Source organism: Oenanthe melanoleuca, chromosome 2, assembly GCF_029582105.1.
Source record: "Oenanthe melanoleuca isolate GR-GAL-2019-014 chromosome 2, OMel1.0, whole genome shotgun sequence".
NCBI classification, from domain to species: Eukaryota; Metazoa; Chordata; class Aves; order Passeriformes; family Muscicapidae; genus Oenanthe; species Oenanthe melanoleuca.
The window spans coordinates 98245608-98262340 of NC_079335.1; the positions used below are offsets into that span (position 1 = coordinate 98245608).

A 16733-nucleotide genomic window follows, 5' to 3' on the forward strand; every position below is an offset into this window, starting at 1 on the left:
AAAGGCCAGTAGTATGGTAGTTGGAGAGGAGTGTGCACACACGAGTGTGATTTCTGTATGAGCTATGAGTTGAAGCAGATTTGAGTTTCTCTGAATATAAGTGTATCCAAGAGCAGCTTTGGAGGTACAATGGTACACATCATCCATATGCTTGAGCAAGTTATTTCTAGTAACAGAACAAAACTGATTCTCTGCCAACTCAGAGCTCCAATTTTTTAACAGGATTAACCCTCTTGTCTTAAATTATGGAATTTGCCAGGCTGACTGGCAACTTTATCTAGTCCAGCTTTCAATCAACCAGCAAATGATTGATGCTCAACCCTTCACGTTGATGGCTTTGCAACTGGCTCTGCAGTTTTTGCTCTATAGTTTATCCTTGTGAGAAGAGGCAGAGGATAGTCATCTCTTGACCCTAAAAAGTAAATTTATTAAATATTTTCAGTTATCAACTATAATATGCAGCTTTGATCACGGTTTTAGAACACAGTTCCTTGTTTTTGACAGCATTTTCTGTGAAAACTGTGGCACAAAACATTTTAAAATGAAAAGATGAAAAGAGTCCATTTGTAAAATGAAACCACTCTTGGAATACATTTTGATTTAAAAACAAATCTTACCAGAACAACTAGGAAAAATAGTTTAAAGATGAATAAATTTATATTCTCAAGTTTTACTTCTCATCATATTCTACAATACATAAAGTCCCCCCCCATTTGCAAGCTTCTGGCTCCACTAACACTAAATTTAAACAGATTTAAAGAATACAATAATCTGTTCTGAAAATAAAAGTGCCTATTTGAATGCAAATTGTTAAAAGTCAGAACTTCTGGCTTTCACACAGTTATAAAAAGAGAGCAGAGTCTACTGAAGAGAGAGAATAGGAAAGAAAACCAAGCAATAAACACCCAGAATATGTTTATGCTCCAACAATCACTAATAAGTTTACTGAAAGAACATTTTAGAGACAGCAAAAACTAATCTGAATAATTTATCTATGGATATTTTTTGTGTTCAGTCCCATTAGACAATATACTGAGCTTTGAAGTCAGCTGCAAGGGACTATATCTGCTCTTCCCCAGAATTTTCCAGGCTATGAAAAAAGGAAAACCAAAAAACAAAAAAGAGAATGCTTGTTATAGCACTAGTAATTCCTCCCTAAATGTCTGAAGTGTAACAGGGCAGATTAGTCAACCTCAAGGTCATTTATTAACATGCATTCATTTTATAAATATGCATGCATTGATAGCTCATGCATTTCTGTGCTCCCCAATTGAATACTGCTCTTGGCATTCTTCTCAGGTCTTAAAAAAGCTTCTTTCAAATCTAAGATAATTCTTGCCATGTCCAGTATAAAATCTGTACTTCAAATTTTAAATGACAAGTACTATTGCAGCAAAGATCCAGTTTAGTTTGAGGCTTGTAAGAAGTTTCTAGTTTTGCTTTGTTTCAAGAATAGAAAACTCCCAGTCCCCAGACTCCCCCAAGCATTGCTCCATAAAAACAAGCACTGCTGGCTTAATCCTTAATTTCTATTGCTAGTCAGAGATGTAAAGGAAACAAAGGCATACATTTCATCCTAACACTACACATAAAGCCAGCTTCTCCTGGATCCTAAGAATTACTCTTAGGCACAACAGACCAAACCACTATAAAGTGCTGAGTACTCTTTAGCTCACTCAGAAGTCTTTTTGAAGATGCTTGTTCCAGATGTGACTCAATGCATGGATATTTTATCACTGCAAGTCCTAATCTCTAGCATTGGGGTGGCCATAAATGATTTTTACCATGTCATAAAGCCAGAAATCACCCAGATGGCAATGACATTCCTCTACTTACAGTACACTAGGGGCAGAGATACAGCTCTTTGAAGAATAAGATGAAGCAGTACAAACCCTCAGATTGAAAGACCTGGGATTAATTGGAAGTGTCCCTTTATTCTCCTTTTTCTCTTTTTCTTAGCTCCCCCCCACCCCGCCCCAAACTACTGTTCTGGACAAATCGTGACCCTTTTGATTTTCTGGTTGGCAATTTAAACTTGGTTTATGGTGCTCTTACTGGGATAGAGCAGTTTTATGGGCAAAGCACCTCACTTGCAGCCAGGAGACATTGTTTCTAAAGTTGAACTGTTCACCTGTTTTGTATTTGCTCATCACTCCCTCTTCCCAGATTTTCATCTTGGTCCTTCTTATCTATTCCTAAACAAGATTAGGAGTTTCAGTGACATCAACAAACATTAAGTGTTTATTGATGTGACTAAAACAGAGTCCTAATGCCAACTCTGAATATCTTGAGATATACAAGGAAAGAAAGAAAATCAGTGGATTTATGCCAAAGCATGAAGATCCCTGGAGCACTCATGGAGATTAAGTCTGCTTCCACCTAAGACCAACTATTCATTATTAAATACTGATCTCATGAGGAATGATACCTGGCCCTTTGATAAGTTCATCTTTTAACAAGAAAATATCAGAAACTCTGATGAGATCATGTGTGAGAGAGCAGTTATTTATTCTTGAGAACTATTTTCCTGCATTTTAAAGGTGACTGAAAATGTGACATGATTTTGTAACTCACTGCATGCCTTGGAGCAAATTAATAAAGGAACAAAATAAAAGCCTTGGTTCCCAGTTCTCAGTTTTAACCTGTAGACAATACTCTCGCTCTATATAAAACCTGATACATCTACATCTTCCTCTTGTGAATCATATCCAGAGGTTCTACCAAGGACTGCTTTTTCTTTTCTACTCTTCTCTTGTAAAGAAACCGTGGTCCTGTAGTCCTTGCTTCCACTGCCCCCTGACATAAAAGAAACAATGGTCCATACATCCACATATACACAACTACCTCAGGGATGAAAAGCCAGCCATTTCACAGCTTCCATAGGGGCATGATGCCACTAAGCCTTCTTTCTATCAGGGATCTAAATTTCAGGGGTCACAACAACAGGCAGCACTGTCACCTCCCATCACTTTAATTATAAATATTACTAATGATTCTACAATTACCATCTTGACTAGCAAAAGCAATAGAAATTCAATATGAAGAATAATTAGATTCTGCTAAATATTTTTAAGACCATATGTTTTATTATTATCTGCCATTTGATATTCAGTTTGAGGGAATGATTAAAAAAAAACAAAACTAGCTCATTTTCTATTATGGTTTATGTAGTAAGTACACTTAGAAGCACCTCCCAGGAAACTCAGTAGGTGGTGTCCCTCTCAAAATATATCTCCACTTTTTGTAATATGCAAAAGAGTACTTCTGCCCCTCCTAAAATTCTCAAGTGAATCTGAACTAATGGTTGTGTAACTCCCAGAATTTTCCTTTATAGCATATGATTACTAAGTCAATAGAAATAACTCCTTTACTCCAGAAAAATACATATTTCTGGGTCTGGCTTATACAGCTGTTTAATATGAAGATGAACCCAGCAGTAAAAATTAAAAAAAAAAAAAATAGATCAATCATTTCCAACTTTCATAATTTCTGTGAGCGTTTGATTCAGAGACCAAATAAGCCTGATATGTTTAGTGATGTTATTACCCTAATACTTTCAGGAAACCCCTTCCAATACAGGAAGCTAATTTTGGTTTAAATTGAGGACTGAAACTATGCATATTTTATGATATTCATGTCTTGCTATCTCAACTCTTCTCTGTTTCTGAAACAAATCTTGACTTAACAGTGCACAGCTATTGGAATATAAATGTATTTGAAAATGCAATTGAGTGAAAGTAATTAAGTTGAAGATATAAATGAAAAAAAGCAAAAGTTACATGATCATGAGGTATCTTGAGAATTTCTCATCTGAAGCAAACACATTATGTAAATGCAAATGGATTCATCTTTCCAAACACTAAGAGATGAATTTCTTTGGTTTCTTTAAATTTGTTGGTGCCTGGTTGTTTTCTAAAAATTTAAAAATTAATCCCAAGTCAGGTATTTCCTAAAGGAGAAAACTGTGGATAGGAAGGTTTTTCCTGAACACTCCTGCAGAATTTATTAGGATAAACGCAAGATTCTAATTTTGATTTTCAAGCACTGCTATAGTTTTTAGGTCAGGCAAAGATGTTTGATGTAAAATATCTCCTTTAAGCCATTTGACAAATAAAGCACTGCCTCAGCTTTCAACTTCCTTGGCTTTTGGACTCAAATCAAAGAACTCTTCACCACTAGCAGCAAAGGTTCTAGCTTTGACCTCACAGTTTCAGAGGCTATATTTTTTTAAACATTACTAAAACATTCTCATATCAACATGAATAAAGCAAAATTTTCACAAGTATAACTGTCTCACATCTCCAAATCATGAATAGACTTTAAAGACAAGAAATTATCATTATACTCTTCATGTATAACTCTATAATCAGATAATCTCATTCAGTGTTTTCTGCATCAGTGCCCTAAATTTTGCCTGAATATATCTTAAAAACAATACTCAGTTTAATCTGAAGAGTTCAAGCAAAAAATTCCTCTCAGCTGTACAGTAAGTTATGTCAATGGCTAATTACCTCCATAAGTACCCTATTTCTAATCCAATATAGAACACAGCAAAGTATGTATGAATTTCTCAGCCTAATAATCTTACTAGGGACCCACTTTTCCATGAGTGGAAGGTTATTCAGGAAAAAAGACCAAAGATCTCATTTTACAGATTGGTTTTGCTAGCTGTTGTGCAGATGTTTCTCTTTTGATTGTCTTGACAATGGAGGCACTGATTCTCAGATTAGTCAAATTCAGTGTAAGTTATAAATAGCCAACTAAAGTAGCCAAGGCATTGCTAACACTCACAAATTGCTAAAATGAGCACATGAAACCTTCCAAATAAACAGACACTGATTCCTCTTTCCACTTTGCACGCAGGCAAATATACGATGATTACCTTTCCTCATGGAAGTTACATCAGCTTAGGTTTCCTATTCAAAGGTTAAACTTTTGTTTAGCTTTCAAACTTTGATGCAAAATAAAACCCTGGAAAATGCACACAATTTGGGAGAAAAACAAAGAGATCTGTGTACAGTTGCAGAGCCACAGTTTTGTTGGGATCACAGAAATATGACTGAGTGTTGCAATGAGGAGATGCAGTCTTTTCAGGAAGAACAGGATAGGAAGGCAGGGAAGAAGAGTTGCCCTTTCTTTAAGAGAGATGCTGGAGCACACAGCTCTGCCTGGGAATGGATGAAGTTAGGCAAGCTAAAGCTCAAGTGGAATTGCATCTTGACAGGGATTTCAAAGATATAAGTTGATTGTAAAAAGATATTTTTGAGGTGTGTGTTTGAAATTTAGCAGCTGCATCAACTGGAAATGTCTACAAAATTTGTTCCTAATTTTTAAAAACTCCCATAGAGCCTCTTGAAGCTACCTGCATTTATGGCCAGCTCAGAGAAGAGCAGTATAGTAGCAGCTGCATATTCATGCATTACCTGGGTTCACTTCATTTATGTTTAATGTATAGAAAATGCTACCATTTTCCAGTTTTACTGCTATTCTTATATTTTATACAGTTCACAAGGAGAAACTGAAAGGGTAGTGAAAGTGATGCTCTCTGCAACTGTAGGCAAGCCAACAAGTGTCACACAGTAAGTCTGAAACAGAACTTCAGAAACACAGTATTTTTCATGACTGGTTTATCATTCCTCTTGTAGAGATCACTGTTCCCCTCTTTAAAGAGATGCTCTTAACACTGCAAAACCTGAATACACCATGGATTTGACATCTCTCTGGAAAACAGCATCTGAGACACAAGTAGTAATGATTGGTTTTAAAGGTTCCAGTGCCATGATAGTTTTCAATGCATTTTCACCTTTGTATACCCCAAAGCCAGTGACACACAGGTTAATCAATGTCTTGAGATTTAATCAGAAAGTGTTGAGAAACAAGTTCTGCAGTGTGATACAGACAAACAACAGCTTAATGCTGAAGTGGAAAGCAGTGCTTCACAATGATTCAAGAAAATTCAAAATTGGATAGGCAAGGCAGAATGAGGCAGAGAAAAAAACTATAAAGATCAGCAACTCACCTTTAACTCTGATTAGTAGCAAATGTTTAGCAATCAAGAATGATTTAGCAGTAATCCTTATTTCTAAGTGGGAACTGGTGTTAATAGTCTAAGGAAAATAACCTTTTTGGGCTGTACAGTCAGTGAGAGAAAAGGACCAGCATTCAGTCTTTATTCACTCCTCCATTTTCCATGTCCCCAGCACTGACAGCTCTCAAGGACCAACCTCTTTAAGGGAAAGTTATCCTACCCTTTTGGTTACTCTTCTTAGCCCTCATGCTCTAGAAGGCAATTTGTTTTAACATATCATTGAAAAAACCTGGCATGGTTTCTTCTTGTTAGCACTTACAAAAATGAAGGTTTTCTTGGATTGGTTTGTCTTTAAACAAAAATAATTGCAACTCAGATTTTTTGAGAAAATGGGAAAACCAACCAAAGATCATAAAAATGACACCACAAACACAGAGGAAGACAGATAACATCTTACATATGTTAATCTCATGACATAAAGTCTCATTGCTATGTCAGCCTGTGCAGTGCTATAGAGAAGAGGGTGAACTTCCTTTGCTTGATGGGTGTAGCATGAAACCAAATCAAGATATCAGTGAAGAAAGCAGGAACCAGATGGAGGTGCAGGCTCTTGAATCACCCTTTGCTGCTTTTCATCTGCCAGCACAGGCCAACATAAAGAAAAGCAGGTTAAAGAATTGTTCAGCATAGAGCAAGAGCTAGAGCAACCATGGTAGCACCAAAAGTAGGCTTAAGAGGTAAAACCTCAATTAAACACAAGCATCCAATGACACAACCAGTGGAAAGACCATGCATCATCCCTCTGCACCCCTTCTGGGATACTGACACAATCCAATACCTCTGTAAAGTGCCTGAAAGCAAACACTCCCAGCGTGGGAAGCAAACAGGAGGAAGCAGAGATCCGTGTGCAGTCACAGATCCCACTGCGGTTATGGAGATGTAGTGGGACAGCTCCTGTGGCTGGAATGTTGTCATGGAGGGCTACATGCTATTTAGGAGAGAGAGACCAGAAGGATGTGGTAGTGGAGCTGTCCTCTGTGAGTGAGGCAACATTTGGAATGTACTGAACTCTGTCTTGGTGAGGATGACGAGTGAGTTGAGGGTTTATGGGTCTGGATAAAACGACAGACTGGTAAGGGTGATGCTGTTGTGGGTGTTGTGGGCAGGAGGAGGAGGTTGATGAGGCCTTCTACAGGCAGCCTCAAAGTCACAGGTGCTGGTTCTTGTGGGGGATTTTAACCACCCTGACATGTGCTGGAGAAACACACAGTGAAGCACAAACCATCCAGGAAAGCCTTGATGACTATTTCCTGACACAAGGAATGGTGTGCTGCTTGATCTCATACTAATAAACAGAGAATCCCTTTTAGGAGATGTGAATGATGGGCACGGCTTTGGCTGTAGTGACCATGAGACACTGAAGATCAGTATGGGGAAGGAGGAAGCAGGGCAGTAAGATTGTAATCATGAGCTCCAGAAGAGCCAACTTTAGCCTCTTCAGGAAGCTTTTTGGAAGAATTCCATGGGAATGAGGCCTGCAGGAAATTGAGATCCAAGAGAGCTGCTTGATATTCAAGGATCACTTCCTCCAGTCCCAAGAATGTTGCCTCCAAGTGAGAAAGAAATAAGGTCAAGGGGAAAGAGGCCTGTGGATGATCAAGGAACTCCTGTCATTACTTGAGTGTAATCAATAAATACACAGGAAATGGAATCAGTGTCAGGACACTTGGAATGAATACAGAGAGGTTGCCACAGTAAGTATAAATGAGATGAGGATGGTCAAGACCCATCTGGAATTAAAGCTGGCAAAGGCTGTAAAGGACAATAAGGGCTTCTTCAACCCATTGTGGTCCCTTCCAATTTTACCCATTCTGTGATTCTGTAACATGAACTTATCTCCAAAGGAAGATATCAGTACAACAGCACCATACTGCAAGCTGTTCTTTTCCCAAAATATTATCACTATTTCCTGTTCTAAAGGATTCTTCATAAAATTTAGTGTCACTGAGAATCAAGCTCAAAATATCAATCAAATTCTTTATTTATATCTTTTGCATATAATAATCTCTCTAAAATTAAAGAAGCATTGTTTTTTTAGGTTTTGATACAACACAATTAGATATCAAGGCTTTGAATAAAGTATAGTTTTAAAAAGGTTAGGACAGCATTAAAAAATGATTAGTACATCAGTAGAGTCTGAGCAGACAGCACTTTAATAACAATGGACAGGGAATTTAAAGAAAAAGACTTCAGAGAAGTAAATGAATATTCTTTCCAGCAGAATGATTTCTTTAAAGACAAAAATCCAAATTATGCACGTGTGCTTCTTTTGTTTCAAAAGAAATAGTTTGAAGGTAAAATATACCTACCCAAAGCAATTAAGATGAGAAGAAGAAAGATAGAGGAAAAGAATACTCCAAGGGCCAAGTATGTAAGACTGAAAGAACTATAAAGTCAAAGTATAATCATCCATTTTTCCCTGAATTATATTTATTTAATAGAAACATAAAGGTGTGCAGAACAGATGAATGGGTTACCAGAGAAGGTAAAGTAAAAGCTCTCGAATGCTGTTCTTTGGAGAGCATCACCATTATCAAAGAGAACTGTTTGCTACAAGTCAGTCTTGAATTCAAACAGACACCTGCTTAAGTTTTCCATTGCTCTGTGAGCAATGGAAAGGAGAAACATTTTGATTTCTCCTACTAGAAAAGGAGAAATCAAATGTTATAAAACATAGTCTACAACAGTAATGCTTCCCAGACTCCAGTCTAGTTTTTAGCAGTTGTAGAACTTTAGATAAACTTCTCACAGGTGACAAAGGAAGAAATTTTTACTTTAATGTTTACTTTAGGACTACAGTCTTCCTCTCTAACTCTTGTCTTTATTCTGAAGGAGAGGAGGAAACTGAACTTCCTCATGTCTCCATCATATACATTCCATGAGATGAAAAGCAAACTATGAGTCAGATTTTACTGTATGAAGAAAACTATTTATAACCTTGTAAGTTCTATCAGATGCCTTTCTCATTCCTTTGCTCCAAGAACCAGTTTATCAATTCACTTTTATGAACTACTTATTTATGAACTCTTGCCCAAAAAACCCGAAAATCCTAAAGACAAGCAAAAAAATTTAGCTAAGTTTGTGTGATGTTCCATGGTTCCACTGCAAAGACAAGCAATCACTTGAATGCAGCATTTTGTATCACAACCCCAGCTCAACACTTCTGGTGAAGAAACCTAGGATGTTTTACAATTTTAAATGCCATTGCAGAAAACAAGAACATATTCTTTCAGTCATATTTCCTCACCTAGTGTACACATTTATAGATAATCTCTGTACTTGCCTTTAGTCATTTATAATGCTCTGATGCTAATTGAAAAATAATTTTTAAAAAATACTTCCTATTTTATTACCCATTTCACTTCACTAAGTAGGTAGATTTCCTCTAATGCCTCACATGAAAAATTAAGAGGTCATACTTTATTTCAGCTCCTGGTGACAGGCATCAGATGTTCCTCTAGGCAGCCCTAGCTAGGGGCACAGCAAATTTTTTTCTGTGGCCTAACTGTGATGGATGCACAAAATAAGACAGACTGAGGGAAGAGCTTTCAAGAGGAAAAAAGACCAGTGTGCTTCAGGGAAAATGGTGTTCCAGGCTGCCTGTGTTTTTATAAATTGTAGGTGGGAATAAAAATTTAAGATAATGTGGAGAAAGTACTATACTACCTGCCACAGATCATTAAAGTACCATGCACAGAGCAAGCAGCTGTTTAAGCAACTGAAAAGATCCTGCTCCTCCACATTTTACCTTCATGGAGAAAAGATGATTTCAATGACTTCAAGTGTATTTTTCACATACCTTTCCTGGCTCCCTTCTGTGATGTGGTAGAGACGATTGGCACCTCCATCAGCACAAGCTCTCAGGGCAGCTGCAAGTGAAGAAAGAAAACATCAGTGCATTTGCATTATAAATAAAAATCCACAACCAGTTGACAGTGCTGTGTAAACTTAATTGTCCATAGTGGCATAGGGAATAAGCTTGAGATCTTGTTTTTAGCTTCCTGTACTTGACTGCTTTCCCTGTTTCTCTAAACAGAAATTTGAACTGTTTTTATCAGACTAGTGTCAATCTTCATCTGACTGTGAAACTGTACTTGCAAATAGCTCATTTCTATCTCTCTGAACCTGCTGCCCAGAAAGCTTAAACTACAAGACAGGTAAATATTAAAAACCTTCCATCTATAGAAGGATCCTCCACCTTGTCACAAGTGGGAACTTGCACTGTAAACACAACTGTCTTCTACCCAGGCAGAAAGTTCCCTATGGTGGCTATACAGCAGCCTGACTTAATCATGACAATACCCTTTTTCTCTTTTTTTTCCCTTCCTATGACACAAAAATGGTACCTTAAATACAGTTCCTATATTGCTCCACAGACTGTTTGAATCTTCTGATATAAAATAGGTAGTTTAGGTCTTAGCTTTAAATCTTAGACTATCTTGGTACAAAACCACAATAATTTTCGGCACTTCCACCTAACTCAGGGATCACAAAGGGCATGTGCCACTAATTCCAGTTGATTTAAACAAGCAGAGACATGCTGTTCTCTGGTGATCCTTTTGTTTAAGGACTTAAGCCAGAGAAAAGAGATAAGTCTAACACTATTATTACAAAATCAAACATAAACTGGTATCTTTTATTCATAAGCTTCCCTATTAATCATCATTTAACTAACACACAGCTCTTTGATGAGGTTTTTGAAACCTGATAAGCTATTAAAGATTGAAAATGACCATCTTGTCTTAGCAGTCTTTATCAGTTTTGCTCCGAGATGCACAAGTTCGATAATTACAGCACACAAGATAAAGGAAGCTGTTACTTCCACACTAGAGCAGAGTGTCTCTTCCAGGCAAAGAGAGACAGACTTGTTATCCTGAAATGGCTGAAAGTCACAGGGCTAGGGGGGAAAAAGAGGAGAGACAAGTAAATAAAGGTACAAACACTCAGATCAGGCACTTCTTGCCATTGAAAATCTAGTTTTCAGTTAAAGCCGCTTTCTTTTGGTGTAAATTTCTTTTCCTTTTCTTTTTCAATCAGAACCACCCCTCAGCAAAGATACAAACCTGTGTCTTTCCTTTTGGTGTACATTAGATGGGCAATCCACCTCTTTCCCTACTTAGGCAGCCTATACAAATAGGGACAACAGATTCACCTCTATATCTGCTCTCATCTTTAATTCATCCTTTCTTATGTGGGTGTTCAACTACCACAGGGAGTGTTTGTAAATTAATATCTACTGTGACCTTGGAAAAGGATTTTTTTGGGGGATGGAAGGCGAAAGAAGGGAGCAGGACAACACAAAAGCTACCAGTTAATCACAGGTAATTTTGGGCACCTCACCTTTTTTTCCTTCAGGCTGAAGCCATGAGCAGAGCAGGAGAACAATCAGTGTACTCCTCTGTACTGTTTTTGCAGAGCTTCTCCAGTACCCACTATGGCAAACACCTCTGCCCTCATCCTTCTTGTACAGACCATGCCCTGTCTCCTTACACCACTTCACCCACTCCTTACAGCCTCCACCCAAACCCATATTAACATGCCAAGGTCAAACAGATTCAATCCTGAGAAATCTTACTAGGTGAAGTAATTTCTAGATATTCTAGAAGCTTGCCAGCCACTTACCATGGTGATTCACTGCTTCAGGCAAGTGCCTAATCCAGTCTGATGAATACAACACCACAAGACAAGAACAACCCTTTTTGCCTGCTCTGTTTTACTGGAAGATTTTACTTTCTCCTTTTACTTGAGGTTACACCTGAAAACAGATTGATATACTTCCTTTCCTTTATATCTGTTGTCTCAGGGAGTTCAGCTCACACAGAACATAGTAATAGCCCATTGTAAGAAGAGTGTGTAACACCTGTTCTTAAGTCAGCTATCCTGTCCACTGGCTTATTTAGCAGATAGAAGACATCTAAGCAAGGCTTAGAACCTAAGATACGTGACCTGCCTAAAGGATTTTCCCAGGCATTCCCAGACAGCCACAGCTTTTTCCTTCTGAAAACAGTGAGTTTTCTATCTATTTTCCCACATTAAAATAAAATAAGTAGCTTATAACTTCTGGGGGGAAAAAAAAAGAATGGGAGGAGATACATAAAAAGAGATTGAAATCTATTCTCCATCTCAATTATTTTAACACAGGCAGAGCCTTAACTATTGTATATTCTCTCAATGGACTTACCACAAGTGAAGCCTGGCCCAAGATCTCTTCATCTAATCTTACAATTTTAAAAGAACATGACCAAAAAAACCCAACCAAACAAAGCAGTACAAAACAAATCAGTCTTCAATCAGTCTGGCACATATAAAAGTACTGAGATTCTCCCAAAGACAGGAAGGTGTCTAAAAACAGATCTATGACTCTTGGATGTTTTCACACAGATATGGTGCTACTATTTGATATCTCAAATCAAAAGAGTCACCTTATATAACTGCAATTTAAAGCTATCCCCCACATATTTATTCTTATTCATAAGAAAAAAAAAAAAAATTAACTTCTGTAGCATTGCAAAGTTATTTAGAGAAACAATTTATGAGGTACTGATCCTTTACCAGCAAGTTAATAACTTACACTGAAATCAAACAAAGCCCCAGTTGCATTAAGGAACTAGCAGGTAATTAACAGATTGGCTGGAGGCCAGTAAATCATAATATTTCTACAGCTATGAACTAAGCTGTGCTTGACAAAAAGTAATGATGTATGTTAGCTGGAAGAATATGTATCATTATTATCTGGAAGTGTTTAAGGAGACAGCAATTCTAAGCTAACAGTTTGGATGGAAAATTCTCTATGAAAAATAATAGGAACTGATTTTATACAGTACCTTTTTTATTAGAGACAAAATTGCTTTACAAAACAACTATTTGGCCAAGGTGCACCATGGCAACTGCGTAGGCAAATCTAACACTCTAGGCACTTTGCAACAGCTCACAGGAACCTCATTAATTATTTCAGCAGAAACTGAAGGACCTGAACAAGATTTGGGCTTTGTTTTCCTTAGCTTGGCATCCTGAAAACAGAAACACTTTCTTCTGAGATGTTTTCAATTTAAACTAGGAAGAAAAAAAAAAAAAAAGTAGAAAGTGACACAGATGGATAAAGTGCTAAGGGACACAAATGGATCAAAGGCAAGTTATCTTCCAGGGCGACCAAAGTAGATGGTTGGGCTTATAAAGTGAAGAATAACTTAAGTGTCCAGTCAGAACACCAAAGGTCTTGCTCTTACCATCTCTTCTGGCCCAAAGGGTACCATCACATTATGGCAGACCCCTCAAATTTGCTAGGTGGGCTGCGCATGGAAATATGCTCTTGCTTGTAAGGCAGAAAAAACAAAATCACCAAAGACATTATCTAAGGGCTAGAGGCAGTTAACCCTGCCTCTGTGAACTGAGACATACTAAGGAATGGCTGTCCAAGTAGGTCACTGAGCTCCAGTGGGTCTGGAGGACCAACACCTCCAGCAAAAACGTTGCGATATGCAATTGGGAGCTGGAGCTTTTTCAACCATCAAAAGTGCAACCAGAGGAGGCCTGTGTTTTGGCCACCCAGCTCAGCTGCAGAGCCCCATGGTGCCATTTCATGATTCTGCTATTAGAAGAGATGATGGTAAGAGGACAAGGGCAAAAGAGCACTGCAGAGCCCCAGCTCAGCATGTTAATCTGCATTCCTTGGCATTACCACAAATTACCACCTTTCCAATCTGAATACTCTGTATTCAGCTCCACTCCCCAGAAATACCTCCATCTGCCAAATTATCACCTTTTCTATCTGTTAGATTCCTTTCTCGTATAACTTCAGTGTCATTCAGTGAACTAGGGCATGGAGACATAATCAAAAAATCAACTGTTTTATTGTGCAGAAGGGGGAACTCAATGACACTGTCAATAACTGCTTCCCAAGTTATTGGGAGCAGGATGTGTTCAGTCCAGCAGTGTCTGAAATTATGGCAAGAGTTAATACCCCTCAGCTCCACCTATGCCAAGGAAGAGTTACATAAAGAGCACATTATCAAGCCATCTTATCTAAGAGTTTCTCACAGGCAGCATGAATGAAGAAACAAAAGCCTTTCTGAGAAATGCCCTTCCTCTTAAATACACTGCATCTTCTGCTAGTAACCAGTGAAGTATTTCCATTTAGTGACTGAATTTGAGGCACCAATTTTAGGGCTAACTAAAAACTAAATTTAGTTTTTACAAAAATTATTCAAACACAACGAAAATATTGGAAACCATTTAGTTTATATTTACCCATTTGGCAAATATAAAAGAATTCCCATCCCTGTCAGACAGGATATGAGCAGCATATCAAACAAAAAGGAAGGTCTTGGCTGTGAGCTAACTAGTTCTGATGCTTTTTGCAGAAAAGGAGCAAGTATATGATCATATTGAATAGCCCTGCAAATTCAGGTAGGGCAAAAAGACTCCATGGAACAGATGTAACTATTGCAGACTAAGATAAGTGCATAAAAAGCGAATGCATTTATAAACATTGCCAATACCTGGGAAAGAAAAGCATAACCTTGTTATTCCTATCCTATTATTCCTTCCAATTAGCATTTAAAATATATTATTTATCTTGAAATAAAACCATGTTTTTTGCTTAAATTCAGATTTGTGACAACTGTCCTTAAACTGCTTTAGTAAAGCCCCTCTGTTCCATTTCTAATTTTACACAGCTTCTAGGTATACAATCTCTTTCCCTCATTCATGTATTGATTCAGTAGCCTGGTAACCATAATTAACCTGCCAGCAAAATCTATGCATAAGAGAACTCTGCTTAATTAATGACTTGGAGTGCTGGTAGTAATACATATGTGAAATAAATGGTAGATACACAAAGAATTGCTTGGTTGGCTTGATGCATAGGGCCAACACATTTTTGTCCCAGTATTACTAAAAAATAGCAGTTACCAACAACAAAATGCATAATCTCTATTTATGTGCTGTCTCATTTTCTCCTTTGTCCTGCAGAAACTGCAAAAACAAATTTAACAAACCCATGGCTATGTACAGCTGCAGATTGCTAGAAAGCAGATCTAATTGCACCTCAAACTATTCCCTCCTACCCATGTGTTTCCACCTGTGTTATCAGGACTGTTTGGAACTGCTATTCCATATCAATTACAGGGCACATCCCTCTTCTGTCAGCTGCAGCTCTGCGTAGCAAATCAACCACCAGTCCATAATAGTCTTCTGCTTTGTGGCTGGACACTGGTCTTGCTATAAAGCTTTTAAACTATTTATAATATATCTATCCTTACATTGCAAATGAGTGGTTTGGCTACTTAAAGAAACACCATCAAAGGAATTGGTAAAAGCAGGGTTTCATATGAATTTGTGAAAAGACAACTTTATATAATTTGAGGACAAGGTTCACTCTGCTACTTGCTACAAAGATGAAAGCATACAAAGGAAGATCAAATTAGATCAATTTGAAATTATTTACATGGAAGCTGGGAATGCTACAGGGGGTAAGGATGCAAAGGATCCAGATGCAAAGATAAGGGTGAAAAAGGGCTTAGCAGCCCTTAGTCATTGAGTAATTAATATTTACAGAGCAATTTGATACAATTATAACAATGATTAACTATAGATTTGAGATGGGAATATTCATACTATAATCAATTCATATGCACACGGATAAAATTATATCTACACCCCTTTGTATTTGTTCAAAAGTACCTATCATAAATTCCTCTTGAGTTCAGTGGAATGCTGACATCAAATCCCTTTGTGTTTGCCAGCAGGCAAGGGCTGCACCTTGAGAAGTGTGGAGCTGGGGTGGAGTGGGGGTATCAGCCCAGGCCTTGAGGGCTTGTGAGCTCTGAGGTGTCACACTCAGAGGACTGCTGTTCTAAAATTGTTTGTGTATACAAGAAAGATCCACCAGCTACAGATCTCTTATACCTAAACCATGACTTCTAAACTACCCATGCCAAAGAACATAGGTACCTAGTAGCCCTGAGGCAAATGGACCACCAACACTGGAGCTAATCATCTGCTCTCATGTGGACCAGACTGGATCTCAGATGTAAACTCACTGTACTTTTGGTAAGATAATTATATGTTTCCTATAAAGCTGCTGTGCTTTTTAATCACTCTGCTTTAAGCTGTAAATGCCACAGAGATCTCAGCCAAGCAGAGGCAGGATTCACTAAAAAATTAAATATGAGAAGACAAGGAAGAAACCAATGTGAGAATGAATTAAGAACACTATTTTTTTTTAGTGCATTGATTAAATATTGAGCTAGAGCCACACAGATAACACTTCTCTTTAAAAAGTTCACACAGAAATTAAACACATGGAAAAGGAAACCATTTTTCCAGCAACAAAAACTACCACTGAATTTTAGCCAAAAATGTTACAGTCATCAAAACAAAATCTTACTTTAAAAGAAAATTCTATGAAAACTTATATCTTAATGCTCACCATGGGAAAAAAAAAACAAACAAAAAGGACAGAGCAACCCTTTAAAAAACAAATTCCTAAGTACCAAAAAACCACAAATTCAAGCAAAAAGCCTTGAGTACCAGTAAACATAGTAGCAGTAATGTGCTGTCACAGACAGAGGCAAGGGAGTAACTGCGATTTCAGTAAAAATGAGTTTCTGGACTGTCTTCAGGAGCACTTCGATGCAGAGTTCAT

At 37.7% G+C, this 16733-nt stretch overlaps 1 protein-coding gene across 5 annotated transcripts in view; it reads right to left on the reverse strand.

The window, feature by feature from the left end:
* The window catches only part of TPK1 (thiamin pyrophosphokinase 1), a 297778-nt gene that overhangs the window by 176427 nt on the left and 104618 nt on the right, over positions 1–16733 (reverse strand). For all 5 annotated transcript variants that reach the window (XM_056483741.1, XM_056483738.1, XM_056483742.1 and 2 more), the window contains one exon: positions 9888–9957. In XM_056483741.1, the coding sequence (XP_056339716.1) occupies positions 9888–9957 (70 nt within the window). The remainder of the gene's footprint in view (positions 1–9887; positions 9958–16733) is intronic.